The sequence below is a fragment of the Haliotis asinina genome, chromosome 9 (assembly GCF_037392515.1).
Source record: "Haliotis asinina isolate JCU_RB_2024 chromosome 9, JCU_Hal_asi_v2, whole genome shotgun sequence".
NCBI lineage: Eukaryota > Metazoa > Mollusca > Gastropoda > Lepetellida > Haliotidae > Haliotis > Haliotis asinina.
In genome coordinates, this window is record NC_090288.1 from 10,845,982 (window position 1) to 10,865,333 (window position 19,352).

Consider the following 19,352-nt stretch of genomic DNA (forward strand, 5'->3'; position numbering starts at 1 on the left):
TGTACATCCATCTTGAATGCATGTTAGATAGCACACCCCCTGGAAATATTGGAACTAGCCACTCATCATCATTTAATGTGGGTCATAAGGCTCTTCTTATGGATGGAGGTAAGAAAAATCGATTTTCTTAGGTTCCCGTGGGTTGGGTACTCGTACCTAGCGACTACAATCTGATTGAAGAATAACAAGGTTTATGATGAGCCAAGAAGGAAGGCAAGAGCAAGACAAGACTGACCAATACGTCAACTTCCACGACTATCATTGGCTATTAGGTTCTGATTTAGCCCTAAATCTCGCATTGAATTTTCTTCCAAAAGGAGTCAACAAAAATATTAAATGAGATCGACAACCCATGTATAGGCACCATCTGTGCGATGGCTGTTAGATGTTTGATCTGAGGACAACCATACCAAGCCCACTTAAAACACTATCAAATAAACAACAGAGGTTACCTGGGCATTAATTTCGAAATTAAATATTATTGATTTTATTTTTTTATCTTTTTGGTGTCAGATGTTGCTCAGGACTTTGTGTATGCCATGTATGCTTCGGAGACTATCGCAACAATGTATTTGAGGAGGAGTTTCCTTGTAACCTGGAGAGATGTGTAATGGTAATTGGCTGAAAACATTCGTTTCCTCATCACAGTTTATTTTTGATGTGACAGATAATATGGTGCTGAAAACGGTAAGTATCCTGAAAACAACTGTTCTGGCTATTTGCGGAAAAACAGGATGTATGACTGTATTGTTTGCAATGAGAAATATCAGGCTGCTAGAAACCATTATTGGCATTCCATTGACGTATTTTTATACGTCTCAAGTTCTTGAGTGAAGACTTCCTCATTAACACGGGCGAGGTGCTACGGTGCAGATGCTATATGTAGTGGTGAAGAGAAAATTAATGTCATGTTGGCTTTCACAGATCAGTCAAATGAATCAATTTCCTGCTAGATGAACCATAAGGATTCCGGTTAGAATTGGCCTTCAGCATCCCCTGCTTGTCCCGCTACTAACGGGATCCAACACATGTCATCGTGTCTTGATTTCGTAGATCGATGCTCATTCTGTTGTTCGGTGTATTGTGTAGTCACAACTCGATTATTTAAACACCGCCTTCATACAGTTGAAACCCTTGGAGATCTGGGCTAGAAATGAATTTCAGTAACTCATGTTTGTCCTAAGAGGCGGCTACCTTAATTGGGTGGTCAGACTCACTGACTTGTTTGACACGTCATCGTATCGGACTTGCGCCGTAAGACTCAACTCATTCATTTAGTAGCAATGTTGCTGAGCGCGGCATCAAACAACAAACTAGCATTCAAGGTTCTGAATGATTTATGAACGTACACCATTTCAATGCGCTACAGGACTTTAATTCTAGCAATCGCCCAAATATTATATATTAGGGATCTCTTGGGTCCCAACCTTTGCCAGTCATTGGGTTGGCCTCTTCGAAACATGCAATCTGATTTACTTGAAAGCATGAGCGAACCAGACAACATTGGTTTTGTCACAGCACAATATGCTTGTGACTTACCCGAAGACAAACCTCTTCCTCAAATATAAATCCCAGGCTTTCTAGGCCCTCTAGTTTGTTTCATTCAGTGTCACCGATTCAGTACTTATCTCAGCCTTCAGCAAAATGAATGGATGGTGAATCACAGCTTTGAGAACGCTACCGTTTCAACTTCAATTATAGACGCTGTACCCTGTTGAAAGCCAACAGTAAAGTACAGAACGAGTACTCCATTGTGTATGGACGGAAAGTACGAGTGAAATAAAACATAATCTCCTATCAAAGGCTGACGATTTGTCATGCAACATAAGCATAATCTAAACATGCTTATTGAATGTTATGATGCATTAGTAGCTAGAGGAAATTCCAATTGACAGGTGACGATGTGTAAAATTGTGACTCAACAATGATGAAAGCCAGTAAATCATTAAAGGAGAAAATGCAAGCAAAGTACGGATGAACCTCACGCTAGAAGTCATCATAAAACATCTCGAGAAATGTTCTACTAGGGGATCTAAATGCCATTGAAAACTCTCTCAGTTTTACACAAACAAAAGTGGGGTCCGTGCATCAATGTATTTTCATTGAACAATATAAATACAAACGTCAATGCAATTAGGCTCTCAGTCTAATAACTCAGCTGTTCAACAACTTCTAGAACTGAATGATCAGATGTCGACAACAGAGCACAATTGCTATCGTGTTTTGAAATACTTGGCGCAGATGGTTTGTTCATGTATTGGAAAGACAGAAAGTTAGTAGTAGCTATCTCGTTGCCTGATTATATGTCAAATCGAAATCAATCAGTATTTTTAAACGGATTGTGTCAGAAAGTCGTGCATTTTGTCTATAATAATGACACTACTAATAGACAATATTGTAAAGCACGGCCGTTTGATAATGATAGTATGATCCGGCAAGCTCAAAGAGATAAAATTCATATAGAAATGGTCCTGAATCTGGCAATTTGGATTTGCTAGGCGAAAGTATACCCATCCGGCTCATCCTTTGTGTATTAGAGGCGGGTATATACTAATACCGTAGAAAGATGTGACTTTAGTTTACTCCTCTCTCAGGAATATTCCACCTATATGGTTGCGGTCTGTAAATAATCACGTCTGGACGAAACAGTCCAGTGATCAACAGCATGAGCATCGATCTACGCAATTGTGATACGATGACATATGTCAACCAAGTCAGCGAGTCAGACCACCCGATCCCGTTAGTCGCACCTTGCGAGAAATATGAGTTGCTGAAGATGACCTTTAACCCGGATATTCACGGGTTCTAGGGCACCAACATTTTGCAGGTATCAAATCCCATCAGTACCTTGGAATTATTTTCAAATCCAACACCAGAAGCCCTTGTCACAAAGATTTCGTTATACGCTCAACTGCATGCATTTCTTGTATGAGGAAGGTAAGATTCTTTTTAGACAGACATCTTGAAAGCGACTTTCCTTATTTCTTTGAACGTTTATAACACCATCTCATATTTTCCCTGCGTAGTACGAGATGGTATCATACGCCTGACAGATAAAGCTCTTCCAGGTCTCCCACAATATACCCTCTTGAGGCAATCATATCATGAAACAGTCATGGATCAAAGAGACGGCAACCTCAAACCGTTTTATAGAAAATGTTGACTATCCGTCTAAAGCGCTGCAAGAGCCTATGTAGATTTTTGTCCGTTGGCATTCCGATTCTTCCTGATTTTGTTTCTGGGTTTGTCTGCACGTTGACTGTGGATTTCACCAGTGAGGTAAATATTTGCGAGCAGCTTCACTTTCTGGTTTTCCTGCCACAGCGGGCACAAACAGCCAGACCAATGCTACAAGTGACGTTCCCACTTTGACTACTTATCACGACTGTACCCGTGTTTTCAAATGTAACAATTTACCACTGCGAATTATCTCGTAGCTACATCAGTGGTATTTTATCAGAAGGTTCAATAGCTACAAGAAAGAATCGTCTCAAAGGGTTCTTTGCCACCAGGAGACGATTGTTCCGTGTGGCTATTTTGCCAACATGTGTAAACTGTGTTATTAATACCAGCGGTGTAGTGGCGGGATAACACGTAGTGGCATATTCTGTTACACTTAATAACACGTGTATCTTTGTGATGAGCAGTCAACGTGCTAAAGCTGATTCACTCATTTACAACCCTTACCATACCTTTATCCTTTCATAGAGCAATTAGCACATGCTTCCTATTGCAATATAAAATTTAAAAATTGTCACTGAAAAATTGCTATCGCCCACCCAGTAAGATGTGGAATTGGTTAGCTGTATCACACAAAATGTATGTTTGAAAAAGTGTTCATAATTCCATAAAACCTGTATACGACGACCTTTTCCTTCATGTTAGTGGGGCGTTGGGGTTGCCTAGTGGTTACAACGTCCGATTCCTGCGTTCGATGCCCCATATGAGTAGAATGCATGTAGCCATTGGTGTTGTTCGCTGTGATATAGCAGGAACCTTCATTTTCTTCAGGAAATCGTTGTCTTCTCATTTCCGACAATAGCCCGCGATGCCGCTTTGCGTCTCTCAGTCGTAGGTGACATTTTGCATTTAGTCCACAATACAAGATGAGAAGTAAGCTCAGAAAGCATTAAATGTCAGGGTGTAGATTTCCTAGTTCAGCACTCAAAACTATGTTTGCATTGGGTTGGTAGCTGAAGTTGTGATTCAAGCATCCTCTCAGAAATAACTGCGGGTGAGGAAAGGAGTGGGTTGTCCTTTAAGAATATTAAGCGCGTACATATGGGAGGATTGATAGATACAAAATAGACAGTACATCACTCTCAACCTTGATGCCGGAAGTTGTCTGAAAGGTATCCGTGGTGTAGTCTAATGGTTGAAGTGCCTGCTTGCAACGGTGACTGCCCGGGTTTGATTCCCGTATTGTGGCCACCATGTCGGAGAACTCCCCTGGACGTGGTATCGCAGGGACATGTCTTTTCAAGCCTTATTTGTGAGAGGATATTTTTTGTCCTCGACCTAGTAACGGAAGATATTTTTCAACGAATAACTATGGGTTGGATTGTTTCCATATTTTCAAGAATTATAGCAGTTTACAAAAATACTAGCCACATAACGAAGAAACTGTGCGTTGTCAAAATATTATCCCAGTTGATGGGTGCGATCCTATTGTCAAAAGTACATATAAACTTTAATGGTGGGATCATGACATAACAAGTCGGGAGAATTTCAATTGAGAAGTCAATCACAATGACGTCCACAAGCGGGACAGGGGTCAATCGACCATGTCACAAGCTCAATAACGTGTATGTCTACTACCGGCACTGACAACAGCTGTGCATCGATAACGCATAGAGCCTATCAAGCGTGCAACGAAGGCTTGTGGGACGTCACGCCAGATTCTCTCTGTACTCGCCCTTGACCAGTTCTGTTGCAAGGTCAAGGACGTTATTTGGCGGATGAGGAAGACGGCATATACGTCGATCCAAACATACTTCAGGTCTCGTCCCAAACATGCTCTATCGGAGAGACGTCCGGTGAATTTGCAGACCAAGACAGTGAGCCAAACTGTGGCGTTGCAAGAAATCAAACACCCACGGCCATGACGTTGCTAAAAAAGAAGTGTCACAGGTAGAAGAATCTGATCCCTGTAGCCCATACCAGTTGAGTTGTCCCGAACAATCACCAAAGGAGTTCTTTGGTGTGCTGTTATTCCACCCCACGCATCCCGGAACCACCACCAAAGCGATTCCTCAAACCTGGACTCATCTGTAAAAACAACATTTCTCCACCAAAACAAGGGTCTGAGGACATGATTTCGGCACCACATTCGGCGAGCTTGTTCATGACGTTGTGTCAGGATAGGTTGTATGACGTGACGTCGTGGTCTGATCCCGTCTGATCCCGTAAACGTCGTCAAATCGTGTTGGGGTGAATACGGCGAATTCCTGGGATGGTCCGAGCTGTCATCACTGCAGTCTGAAATCTGTGGCGAAGATGGGTCACCCTTATCCACCTGTCCTGTCTTGACGTTGCTACACGTGTACGTCCAGAACGTGGACGATCGATGACGTCATTTGTGTTCTGGTAGCGTCTCACCTGTGCAGAAATAGTGTTCCGGTGGCAGTGGAAATGTGCAGCCACTTGTCGTTGAGACATTCCTCCACGAATCATCCCTGTGGCCTCGTGACGTTGTGCAGACGTTAGCCTTGACATGCTATGCCTTTCAATAGCCCTTAATGTTTTTAACGATCGCAGGGGCAGGGGTTGAGCTTTCCAAAGTGACAGTATAGTGCGGCATTCATTTGCTGTTTTTTTCTTTCACGGAATGCACAATCATGCAACAACGTATTGCACGTCTGCAGGACGAAACCACTGACGTCGCGGAACGTGGCACGTGCGTGCATATTGGATACTAATGTCACTAATCTCTGAGTTTAAATCCTTATGTGTCTACACAGGTTTGATAAATTTAGATTTTAAATTTTTGTATGCACAGTTTCTTTATGTCCCTAGCATATATTAACGGAAACGGTTGTTTAACCAATGCTCAAAATGCCAGTTTGTTGATTGTCTGGTCTGAATCATTTACAGACCACAGTCCTAATACAGGAATATGGTTGAATGCGACGTTCAAAGGAAACAAGTCATATGCGCCAAAAAACAGCATCACTTTCACCCGTAGGGCTATCGGAATATCAGTAAACGCGGCGTAAACACAATCAATCAATCAATCAATCAATCAATCAATCAACCAATCAACCAATGAAACACATCAATGAAACACATCAATGAAACACATCAATCAATCAAACACATCAATTGGAATCGCTACGAAGTAACTGATAAGTTGGTCAATACGGCGGGACATACTCAATGGTTAGATTTGAAGTGGTTTTAGTCATTTCCAAAGATTTAACGAGGCCTGGCAACTTAGGTAAAAAATGGAAACTGACAAAAGACACCAAGTCCTCGTTGGTTGGCGCTGAGGGTAACAGCTTCCTGGTGAGATGGAAAAAGACACACACTTAATAACTTTTACATCGATTTCGACGCAGGTTAGCTCGTTAGAAAGCCATAGAAACCTTAAGATAGAGTATGAGGGGCGGTTAAGGACATGCAGCTTTTTTGAGGTGTCATAAATTGTAAATATATGTGTATTTACCTAAATTCTTGGTTTGAAAATTGGTGTTAAATCGGCGTTCGCCATTAATTGGTGGGACAGAACGCGTAAACCTTATTAAACCATTAAAGACTGCCGTGACGACCTAATTTTACCTGAAGTATGTTTAATGTTTCGAATTTAGCCATACCATTTGAAGACCATACACATATCTGTACGTTTCATTCGCGCTGAATGCACGAACAACACTCTAACAAGTTAACACTTTGTTATTAGGTTAGCAAAATATTACAAACTGGTGAGCAATAAGAGGTCCATCCTTTGCATAGCATCAGCGCTACTAAATATGTAGACGATACTGTTAAACTTTCATTAAAAGAACAGAGGGCTCTTAAATGTATAATTGTTATTCCAGATGTCTGTCTATTCTCATGAAAGAATGATGAGTCAGCCATGTCATCATAATGTCATCAAGATTTCCATCATACCAGTTGGTATTGATGGTTATTAATCATAAAGTGCACATGTCATTCCAAATGCGGTCATAACAACACAATGGATATTGTCCATATCAACTGGTGTCTGCGTAAGTCGTACCTCAGATAGGGAACTGCCACACCGCATTTAGTCGTTATAAGCTATTCTATACTGTCACAGTATACACGTCGTTATACGAATTAACTGCTTTACATTTTGTGCCGAAATCCTTGAAATCGTATTCATATTGACAGTTTGGGGTGATCCCCCCTCACACCCCTTGGTGGACACGAAAAGACCAACTGTCATTAATTTGCCAATTTGAACAGTCAAGCAGAGAGTTAATAAACTGTCAGTAGTTATCGCATCATACAGCTGGCTCGTGCGAATCACTGTCTTCATCAGCTGGTGCAGTCTGTTTCATTCTCCTTTCTGACCATCCTTTTCTGTAATGCAAAATACCTCCGTTTCGGAAGCTTCGTACCAGTAACATGCAAGACATCGTTTTATTGCAGGGGTCGTTAAAGTTCGAAAGCTCTGAACATCAACCATATCACTATACCCTTGCAAAGAGTTGTAAGAAGCGATTTCATTGGATAACGATTGGTTTCTAATGACGCTTTTCTGCCTCAGTCTGCTGTGATGACCGTGATTGGTAAGAATCATGCGCATGTCCTTAGACAGCCAATCATATTACAGCAATGGATATTGTTCTCGTAAACAAAAAAACACTTTAGATGCAGACGAAAGTTTTGGGTAAAATTTTGTGTACTAAAAGTCACCACATATATCATATTATGGAAGTTGACGTATCGTGATAGTTTATGACCTGTGACAAAAATGCATCTTGCATATACGTGGAATTAAACATCGCGTAGGAGCGTGATGCTCAAGGCGAGGAACTTGACTAAAAAGGTTTTTAGCCACGAAAGAGAATTTACAAATTTACAAATGCTTCCCCTCCAAATAAATATGCATATTTAGAATCGGAAATTACATCAACCATTACAATCAAAAGGAATGTATTGGAAATACTGTATGATTAAACATGTCAGAGGTACATTTAGTGGTAGGATACTAACACGCCTTTCTGATCAGTGTGTAATATATTTTATCAAGCATCGATGATTGCCAGTGTGAAATCAATCAAGACAATGTGAGCTGTAAGGATTTTACAGCAGGTCAGAGCAGTACATTGCAGTTCAGGTGAGGCGTGATGTGACATAGATATATACAATATTGATACTTATCAAAACATATCTCTTTCTGATATTAATATTAGCTGATGTTTTTCGCTTCTGCCAGACTGTCAATAAACAAATTTATCCGTGTGATAGGCCAGCAGTATCACTGACATATTTGGCATTGTTGACTGAAACGTTGTAATTACCTAATATTTTGCTGATCTGAATACGAAGTGCCAAAGATTGTTTCCTTGTAATTATAACGGTTTTTCATGCATTCAGCGACAATCAAACGTACATATGATCTTCGCTGAATTAGAAAAAAAACATAATATTGTTAAGATCAGCTTTGTGAAGGTTTATTCATATTTTTCTCACTAAATGCACTCTGTGTTAAAATTTATCTTTGACCTTGCCAAAGCATTTTTGCGAGGAACATTTATGTAATATTTTGTCCACACATTTAAATCATGGTCTAAGCATTTATTAAATCAAAGTATATCATCCCTGATTTCTGAAAAATTGTAACCATTTTGGGGGTCGGCCTTCTAGACCACGGAAGCGTCCATCTGCTTGCCATGCTGCAGAGCAAGGAATAGAGCTATAATATATGGTTCAATCTGCAATATGATCCTGATATTAATTCTGATCCTGAACAACAGTTCGGACGGCAAATGTTGTTGGGTTGTTGTCATATATGAACATGAACATGAGGTTTCAAGTGGCTTCAAAGACCCATGAAGATCCGGTTTGTACTGATCTTCCTCTACCCACGTTCATGTAAAAGACGGCTACTGGGAACGGGACCCAGACCCGCTGACTTGCCTGACTCAAGTTATAGTTTCATTTTGACGATACCTGATGCTCATGATGCCAATCACTGGATTTTCTGTTCCGGTTTCTGTTATTTACAGACCGACGCATATTCCTGAAATATATACGAGGTGCTTTTAACAGCAAAAAATAAACTCCATGAGGCCGTGGTACTGACGGGAACAATTAGTCCATTCAACTGGCGTTTTCCTGTCGAAGGTTCATGGACGGATACTTGTGCACATTTGTACTAAAAAAAACTTAGTCATCAGCTGGTGCAGTCTGTTTCATTCTCCTTTCTGACCATCCTTTTCTGTAATGCAAAATACCTCCGTTTCGGAAGCTTCGTACCAGTAACATGCAAGACATCGTTTTATTGCAGGGGTCGTTAAAGTTCGAAAGCTCTGAACATCAACCATATCACTATACCCTTGCAAAGAGTTGTAAGAAGCGATTTCATTGGATAACGATTGGTTTCTAATGACGCTTTTCTGCCTCAGTCTTCTGTGATGACCGTGATTGGTAAGAATCATGCGCATGTCCTTAGACAGCCAATCATATTACAGCAATGGATTTTGTTCTCGCAAACAAAAAAACACTTTAGATGCAGACGAAAGTTTTGGGTAAAATTTTGTGTACTAAAAGTCACCACATATATCATATTATGGAAGTAAGTTGACGTATCGTGATAGTTTATGACCTGTGACAAAAATGCATCTTGCATATACGTGGAATTAAACATCGCGTAGGAGCGTGATGCTCAAGGCGAGGAACTTGACTAAAAAGGTTTTTATCCACGAAAGAGAATTTACAAATTTACAAATGCTTCCCCTCCAAATAAATATGCATATTTAGAATCGGAAATTACATCAACCATTACAATCAAAAGGAATGTATTGGAAATACTGTATGATTAAACATGTCAGAGGTACATTTAGTGGTAGGATACTAACACGCCTTTCTAATCAGTGTGTAATATATTTTATCAAGCATCGATGATTGCCAGTGTGAAATCAATCAAGACAATGTGAGCTGTAAGGATTTTACAGCAGGTCAGAGCAGTACATTGCAGTTCAGGTGAGGCGTGATGTGACACAGATACAAACACTATTGATACTTATCAAAACATATCTCTTTCTGATATTAATATTAGCTGATGTTTTTCGCTTCTGCCAGACTGTCAATAAACAAATTTATCCGTGTGATAGGCCAGCAGTATCACTGACATATTTGGCATTGTTGACTGAAACGTTGTAATTACCTAATATTTTGCTGATCTGAATACGAAGTGCCAAAGATTGTTTCCTTGTAATTATAACGGTTTTTCATGCATTCAGCGACAATCAAACGTACATATGATCTTCGCTGAATTAGAAAAAAACATAATATTGTTAAGATCAGCTTTGTGAAGGTTTATTCATATTTGTTTTCATTAAATGCACTCTGTATTAACATTTATCTTTGACCTTGCCAAAGTATTTTTGCGAGGAACATTTATGTAATATTTTGTCCACACATTTAAATCATGGTCTAAGCATTTATTAAATGAAAGTATATCATTCCTGGTTGTGAAAAATTGTAACCATTTTAGGGGTCGGCCTTCTAAACCACGGAAGCGTCCATCTGCTTGCCATGCTGCAGAGCAAGGAATAGAGCTGTAATATATGGTTCAATCTGCAATATGATCCTGATATTAATTCTGATCCTGAACAACAGTTCGGACGGCAAATGTTGTTGGGTTGTTGTCATATATGAACATGAACATGAGGTTTCAAGTGGCTTCAAAGACCCATGAAGATCCGGTTTGTACTGATCTTCCTCTACCCACGTTCATGTAAAAGACGGCTACTGGGAACGGGACCCAGACCCGCTGACTTGCCTGACTCAAGTTATAGTTTCATTTTGACGATACCTGATGCTCATGATGCCAATCACTGGATTTTCTGTTCCGGTTTCTGTTATTTACAGACCGACGCATATTCCTGAAATATATACGAGGTGCTTTTAACAGCAAAAAATAAACTCCATGAGGCCGTGGTGCTGACGGGAACAATTAGTCCATTCAACTGGCGTTTTCCTGTCGAAGGTTCATGGACGGATACTTGTGCACATTTGTACTAAAAAAAACTTATTCATCAGCTGGTGCAGTCTGTTTCATTCTCCTTTCTGACCATCCTTTTCTGTAATGCAAAATACCTCCGTTTCGGAAGCTTCGTACCAGTAACATGCAAGACATCGTTTTATTGCAGGGGTCGTTAAAGTTCGAAAGCTCTGAACATCAACCATATCACTATACCCTTGCAAAGAGTTGTAAGAAGCGATTTCATTGGATAACGATTGGTTTCTAATGACGCTTTTCTGCCTCAGTCTGCTGTGATGACCGTGATTGGTAAGAATCATGCGCATGTCCTTAGACAGCCAATCATATTACAGCAATGGATTTTGTTCTCGCAAACAAAAAAACACTTTAGATGCAGACGAAAGTTTTGGGTAACATTTTGTGTACAAAAAGTCACCACATATATCATATTATGGAAGTAAGTTGACGTATCGTGATAGTTTATGACCTGTGACAAAAATGCATCTTGCATATACGTGGAATTAAACATCGCGTAGGAGCGTGATGCTCAAGGCGAGGAACTTGACTAAAAAGGTTTTTATCCACGAAAGAGAATTTACAAATTTACAAATGCTTCCCCTCCAAATAAATATGCATATTTAGAATCGGAAATTACATCAACCATTACAATCAAAAGGAATGTATTGGAAATACTGTATGATTAAACATGTCAGAGGTACATTTAGTGGTAGGATACTAACACGCCTTTCTAATCAGTGTGTAATATATTTTATCAAGCATCGATGATTGCCAGTGTGAAATCAATCAAGACAATGTGAGCTGTAAGGATTTTACAGCAGGTCAGAGCAGTACATTGCAGTTCAGGTGAGGCGTGATGTGACACAGATACAAACACTATTGATACTTATCAAAACATATCTCTTTCTGATATTAATATTAGCTGATGTTTTTCGCTTCTGCCAGACTGTCAATAAACAAATTTATCCGTGTGATAGGCCAGCAGTATCACTGACATATTTGGCATTGTTGACTGAAACGTTGTAATTACCTAATATTTTGCTGATCTGAATACGAAGTGCCAAAGATTGTTTCCTTGTAATTATAACGGTTTTTCATGCATTCAGCGACAATCAAACGTACATATGATCTTCGCTGAATTAGAAAAAAACATAATATTGTTAAGATCAGCTTTGTGAAGGTTTATTCATATTTGTTTTCATTAAATGCACTCTGTATTAACATTTATCTTTGACCTTGCCAAAGTATTTTTGCGAGGAACATTTATGTAATATTTTGTCCACACATTTAAATCATGGTCTAAGCATTTATTAAATGAAAGTATATCATTCCTGGTTGTGAAAAATTGTAACCATTTTAGGGGTCGGCCTTCTAAACCACGGAAGCGTCCATCTGCTTGCCATGCTGCAGAGCAAGGAATAGAGCTGTAATATATGGTTCAATCTGCAATATGATCCTGATATTAATTCTGATCCTGAACAACAGTTCGGACGGCAAATGTTGTTGGGTTGTTGTCATATATGAACATGAACATGAGGTTTCAAGTGGCTTCAAAGACCCATGAAGATCCGGTTTGTACTGATCTTCCTCTACCCACGTTCATGTAAAAGACGGCTTCTGGGAACGGGACCCAGACCCGCTGACTTGCCTGACTCAAGTTATAGTTTCATTTTGACGATACCTGATGCTCATGATGTCAATCACTGGATTTTTTGTTCCGGTTTCTGTTATTTACAGACCGACGCATATTCCTGAAATATATACGAGGTGCTTTTTAACAGCAAAAAATAAACTCCATGAGGCCGTGGTGCTGACGGGAACAATTAGTCCATTCAACTGGCGTTTTCCTGTCGAAGGTTCATGGACGGATACTTGTGCACATTTGTACTAAAAAAAACTTATTCATCAGCTGTACGAATGAACAGATACTACTAGACGCGTTTGCTTCCTTGGCCAAGATCATCACCATTTTGTGATATGAATATTCACATCAAAGTATTCATGAAGGTACACATGAAAATTAGACATAATGATATCGCTTCATCACGGGTCTTCGCAAATCTTGGAAGATTTTACGGCTGCTTCGCACTGTAGCACGTGATGAAATGAGTCCTTCGGGAGTATAAGCATCAAATATACTGCATGATAAAGTCTAGATATTTTTGCTTTACCAACACAAGACAGCCGGACAGGAAATGACTGACTGAATAGTTAGAATGAAAAACCCAAATACTGTTATAGAAAGTAATCAGGTACGGATCAGATTTACACTATGTTCGTTCACTTCTATCATTTATAGATTATTTGCGATCGTTGTTATTCTCTCATACATCGTTTTGTGTGGTTATCACAGTACCCAAATGACTGGTACACAACAGCACAATATTTCTCCTTGAGTGTCCATCTCAGTATTCTATTGAATTCAGAGAGATTAAAAGTTTGTTAAAGCTTAAAAAAACATCTATCTGCAATTAAGAACCAACGTAACAGGACTATTGGACAAGACTGCAGTCGGATTGGCAAGAAGCGGGGTAGAAGATTTGGAACCGAGTTATCTTTAGGTACATGTCCTGCACGTGAACATGGCGAGAAAGATGAATACCGTTTTCATCTGAAGCTGGTACTGTTGTGATGAACTCGGAGACACCTATAAAGATTCGATAATTAGAATTGGTCTTCATGAACCCAAACTTGGTGTAACATGCATGATATATACAACAATGGCTATTAATAAAAGCGCCCCTTTCCAAGCTCTTGTGCATCCTCAAGGCGCTAACAAATTATTAACCCGGATAACTCTCTAAGTGCCACTGATTCGCTAAAAGCTTAACAGCCATGTTACTTGTCCCATCGGGTACCCATTCACTGCGGGCGAGTTAGGTTAGACTATATGGTCACGTGTGCTTCGTTGTTTGGCAGAAATGAAGTCTTAGAAACTCTAAGGAATCATGCTGCCAAATGGTGTCACCTATTCAGTGACCATCTTCAGCTCTGTGAAAAGGACCACATAGCACCATGGATACGAGGCGACTAACTTGATGGGGTAGTCACATGTCATTTTATCCCAATTGCAAAGATCGATGCTCATGCTACTGATCAGTGAATTTTCAACTCAGAAATTGCGAAATAATGCTTAAAACAGTGTGGAAACTCGTCTCATGACGAAATGTTTACAAGAAAATACTGACCTGAGATGTCTGTGTGGAATTCCTTACAGGGAATATTTTCTTTTTCTTTTGCTGGTCAGTTTAATTGGGCCTTTTTTCTAAGTCCCAACAATATTCCACCTACGACGGGGTGCAAATATTCGAATCCGGACCAGTTAATCCGGTGATCGATATTATGAACAACGACCCAAGCTATAAACCATTTAGCCGATTATGGGCAATCCACTGATATAATTTATTATGTAAGAAAAGAACACATAATTGTCATCACTAAACCAGACCGTAAATCAGTCATCTTTCACATCATCAACCGCCCAAACCACAGCATTATGTTGGACATTTTACAAATCTTATCAACCAATCTCCATGACTTCACCCTAAGAAAACGTTGCAAAGAGGGTTTCAATCAAAAGCCCTTCATCAATACAGATCAAGAAAATCTCATCTCATCTGTTAACAATGACCCGATCAGAGCAGTCGTACTGTCGTTTCTGATTGATCTGAACAGCTTTTTGTACCAGATCACGTACAGTTCGCCTTCTCCAGTTGCTATCGTATCACCAATAACACTCAGGGTTGTCGTTACGGTATCGTCTCAGGCATACCGCATTTCCTATAATAAGCGTCTGTGTGCGCATTTTGTCAACGGACTTCCAGACCCGGAGCTTGTTACAGGCCCGATGCTTATTGCGCTTTCTTAATTAATTGTAAGCGATCATTACGTCAAAGTTGGGGAGCACACCTCAACAGGTTTATTTAGGATCAAGGGAGATTACATATTAAAAAAACCAAAAGCTTATTAGACGAAATACGGTACCTTTTTGTAGGATTGTTATCCATAATAGCTGCATAGTCACAGTAATCTAGTATTTCGCTCTTGCTTGAATACGGTGTCAGGATCTTGAAATTTCAAGAATTAAAACAATAAAAAATGCATGGCCCTAAAGGCTTCCACACTGTGCAATAGAATACAGAAGTTGTCATCCATAAAGGTTCCTTGACTTGTAAAGCTTGTAAAACGCCAAACAGCTCAACCATTTATGAGCTGCTGGTGATCGTCTAGGTTCCAGCATTCGCGGTTTGGGTTTAACACAGGCCCAATCTACTCACTCAAGGAGGAACTGCCATTTCACGGAGATGGAAGACACGTGATTACATACTTCCAGAACACGAATTGGTGTTAGGTCATTTCACAGTTGGGTCCTGCATTTTCATATTTCTGACATGCTATTAGAAATATAATACCTCAGATTTTGCAACACAAATCAATCTCCATATATTCTGCTGTTATGATAAAATGCACTGTGAAAAGCAAAATATATTATTAGAGACCAGGGACTTTCACGAAGTGATCGTAAATCACTAAGGTAACCTTAGTGCAGTGTTAGAGAATCTGAGAAAAGGTTAACCTTTGAAATGTTGCATCGTGAAAGGAACCCCGTGCTCGCTAACAAAATAACCTTGGTCCGCTCAACCTGGAACATTAAACGGTTGATTTATTGTGAAACTGATTTTACGTTTGTTTCTAGGCAATCCGGACTTGAAATGTATTTGAAAAATTGAAATGTATTTGAAGCACCGAATCACAAGCAGAATATTCCAGGTTCCACAATGCCACACCCCACGACTGTGTTAAGTCTATGGGCAGTGTGGGAGTTAAGATAAGGGAGTTAAGGCCAGTAATGCGACCATCTGCCTAGAGTCCACCGTAGCCAAAGCTCAGGTGAAGAGCTCAGTTGATCAAAAGGTGCCCGAATGCAAGATCATGACGTTATCCATCAGTAAGCACTGACATGAAATGAAGTCTATTGTTCAGCTATCAGTCATGTTACGCATGTGAGTGATAGTCTGCCACGACTGACTACAACACAGCTGTGTCAGACCCACCAACATAAGATGCTATCTTCTAAACCTTTGGACTCACATACAGCCCCAGTCAAGCTGCACAGGGCCAGCTGATATCTGTGGACAGGCCACGACGTGGACAACTGGCTATTCGGTAAACAACGTTCAGAATCTGACAGTACCTATCACAGACATGGCGAAATCGGAAGTCAGAAATATCTTGATTGCAATGGACGGAAGTGAGATCGCCGTTCGCGCGTTTGATTGTGAGTACCAATGATATTGAAATAACATAGCTTGATATTGATAAAAATAAGTGATTATGTTATTACACCAAATATGACAAAATTCCGATAATGTTAGGGCGATGACATCAGAGTCTGGCCGTTATTTGAATCAAAACCGGATCAGTGGACCACAAGGATTTGTGAATAAAACCTATATGGTTCCTCGAGAAAGAAAACGAATTGTGGATTGCATATTTCGTTCTTCTACACACATAAATTTGACCCGTGAAGGTCCGTAGGCCTTCAGCGACATTGCTTGCCATAAAAGGCGACTCTGCTTGTCGTAAGAGGAGACTAACGGGATCGGGTGGCCAGGCTCGCTGACTTGGTTGACACATGTCATCGGTTCCCAGTTGCACAGATCGATGATCATGCTGTTGATCACTGGATTGTCTGGTCCAGACTCGATTATTTTCAGACCGCCACCATATAGGAGGAATATTGCTGAGTATTCGCTCGTATTCAAGAGGGTATTGTTTAAACGTTTAATCGTCAGTAGTGGTTATCATCAACTTTACATAAACCTTTATGCTCTTGTTCTCTTAATTATGATTGCCAATATCATATGTGTGAGGTACACTAAAAATCTGTAAAATGAGATCAAATTATTATACTCATACTTGTTGCCCGTGTCAAATAGACAAAAGTACAAAGCAGTACTTGAACAATCTTAATGTCATTGCTTCTCGTATCAATACCCTCGTTATTAAACATTATGCGACTTACATGTATGTACTCTTTGCTCTCAAAGAGAAAAATCAATTTGATGTATGAGAACATGTATATACTAGGTCCGTTACCTCGTGGGGTAGCCTAGTGGCTACAGTGCCCGCTCGTCGCGCTGAAGACCCGGGTTCGATTCCCTACATGGATACAATGTGTGAAGGCCATTTCTGATGTCCCCTGTCGTGATATCGCTTGAACATTGCTAAAACAAGCGCAACACCCTACTCACTCGTTCACTCTTAATGTGAATAGCACACAATTATTCTTTACGTAAGAATCAATGAAACCTAAAATGTCATGACACTTTTACTGCTACTTTTGTATCTCCAGGGTACGTCAAAGAGATTTACAGACCTCATGACCACGTGATATTTGTCCACTGTCCTGAGCACAGAGCATCCATTCAGTCAGGTCAGTATCAGTTCAGTGCTGCGATCCGCTCTAGCATCATTCCTGTTCACAGCTTGATTGGCAAATCATATTTGCGTGCGTGCGCGCATGCACTGGTCGAAACAGATGCCTCTTTTGTAGAACGCAAAATTAACGCGAATACGACACTCACTCAACATGATGATGTTAGTGTTTCTACAAAAAGAACCTCAGTTACCATAGTAACGTGAAATATATCTGATAAAGCTTAGTGTTACGTCTAACAGTAATGATGGGTGACAGCCTGACGGTGGAGGCCGAGATGGCAGCCGTGTTGGCGGAGGAGGCGAATCGAATCAAGTCCATGGTAGCTGAACTGGGAGAGAAGCTGAAAAAAGCAAAGGTATTTTACGGAACAAAACTTGACTCCACCCGTTAACGGCAAATATCAACAGAAGCTATCAACATATATGTCCAGCTATGTCATTGTTCAGAGTGTAGTGTAGCTGAATTAAACCCTCCTGGCGATGAGGGTCGGGGCTAGCTGGCACACTTTATTCACTGTTTTGCCGATCTTTTTCTCATTAAAATCAATGCTTGATGTCTTTACACTGCTCTTAAGTTATGTGTGGATTGAAATATCGGAAACCAATATCTTCAGTTGAAATTACCATCATGAGTGATCTCCCTTTCAGATTAGCGGAAAAGTGAAGTGCGTGCACGGGATGCCAGGGGAGGTAATCGTGCAGGTCGCGGAGGAAGAGAAGGTGGAGTTCATCATCACAGGGACGCGCGGATTGGGGGCGATACGGCGGACGCTTCTAGGCAGCGTCAGCGACTACGTCTTACATCACAGTAACGTGCCGGTGCTTGTCTGCCGTCACTAGGACATTACACAAGTGTGCATTACCAAGCACAGTATCTCCCAGTGGCACCCAGAATCAGCAAGATTTGTGGTATATGTGAGGCCGGGCAACGGACGTTGTACACCAAACAATTGGATTTGACAATAGAAATCGCCACAGCGCTGCAAACATAGAAAAGGCTACATAAACTATACCTGCAAGAAATACTATCTAACAACCATTACTCGGCTGTTTGTATCTTAGCTGCCACCAGACGTTGATGTATACTTTCTTTCACCCGTTAGCATAATTAGATATCCTTTCGACCTATATATATAGCTGGTGTAGTTTTATACTCTCATACCCACATACGCCCAACCCACCGCTCTCTTATACCTGTAAATATTTCAGACGGGGAAATCCGATCTTCCGCAGTTCTTCGTCGTATTCAGTGGCATTGAAGGAAAATACGTATAGAGTGATTTCAAAGAGGTCTACGTCCGGACGGGTAGAGTGCACATACCTTTTCTAGCATTTAGCGCAAATATTTTGTTGCTGCAACAAAGCCCTGTTATCTCGAGGGCCGCATTACAGGACGGTGACCGGGTCAAGTACATATCAGGTAATACCTTTGTCAGATTAGATTCCAGTTTGTGGGGACAGACCTTGACTTCCAGTGACCTCATTATCTGACACAGTAGTTGAGTCTATACTTACCCTGTTCGTTACCTGTGCTGTGTGTGACCTACTGAAGATATGTCGCACTGGCTATAACTTTGTATTGTACACTCTTGTAAAACAGCACGTTGGAGACATCGGTAGGTCTCGTGATGGGTGTTAAGCCATGTTGAAGTATGCGATCTCAACAATTGAATGTTTTCGATATCATTTCTGAATAAAACATTCCGTTATAACGACA

General features: G+C 40.5%; 1 protein-coding gene across 1 annotated transcript; it reads left to right on the forward strand.

Moving 5' to 3' along the window:
- Positions 1-16,051: 16,051 nt before the first annotated feature.
- On the forward strand, positions 16,052-19,352 carry LOC137296117 (universal stress protein in QAH/OAS sulfhydrylase 3'region-like). Its single transcript, XM_067827805.1, has 4 exons — positions 16,052-16,472; positions 17,550-17,630; positions 17,876-17,991; positions 18,284-19,352. The coding sequence occupies exons 1-4, from the start codon at positions 16,400-16,402 to the stop codon at positions 18,473-18,475; spliced, it is 462 nt and encodes a 153-aa protein (XP_067683906.1). The 5' UTR covers positions 16,052-16,399; the 3' UTR covers positions 18,476-19,352.

Bases quoted from the DNA above. Each gene is read 5' to 3' on its own strand.
- LOC137296117 (XM_067827805.1), top strand. From the start codon at position 16,400: ATGGCGAAATCGGAAGTCAGAAATATCTTGATTGCAATGGACGGAAGT. The intron at 17,631-17,875 runs GTCAGTATCAGT...TACGTCTAACAG, and splicing joins CAGAGCATCCATTCAGTCAG to TAATGATGGGTGACAGCCTG. The intron at 17,992-18,283 runs GTATTTTACGGA...TCTCCCTTTCAG, and splicing joins AGAAGCTGAAAAAAGCAAAG to ATTAGCGGAAAAGTGAAGTG.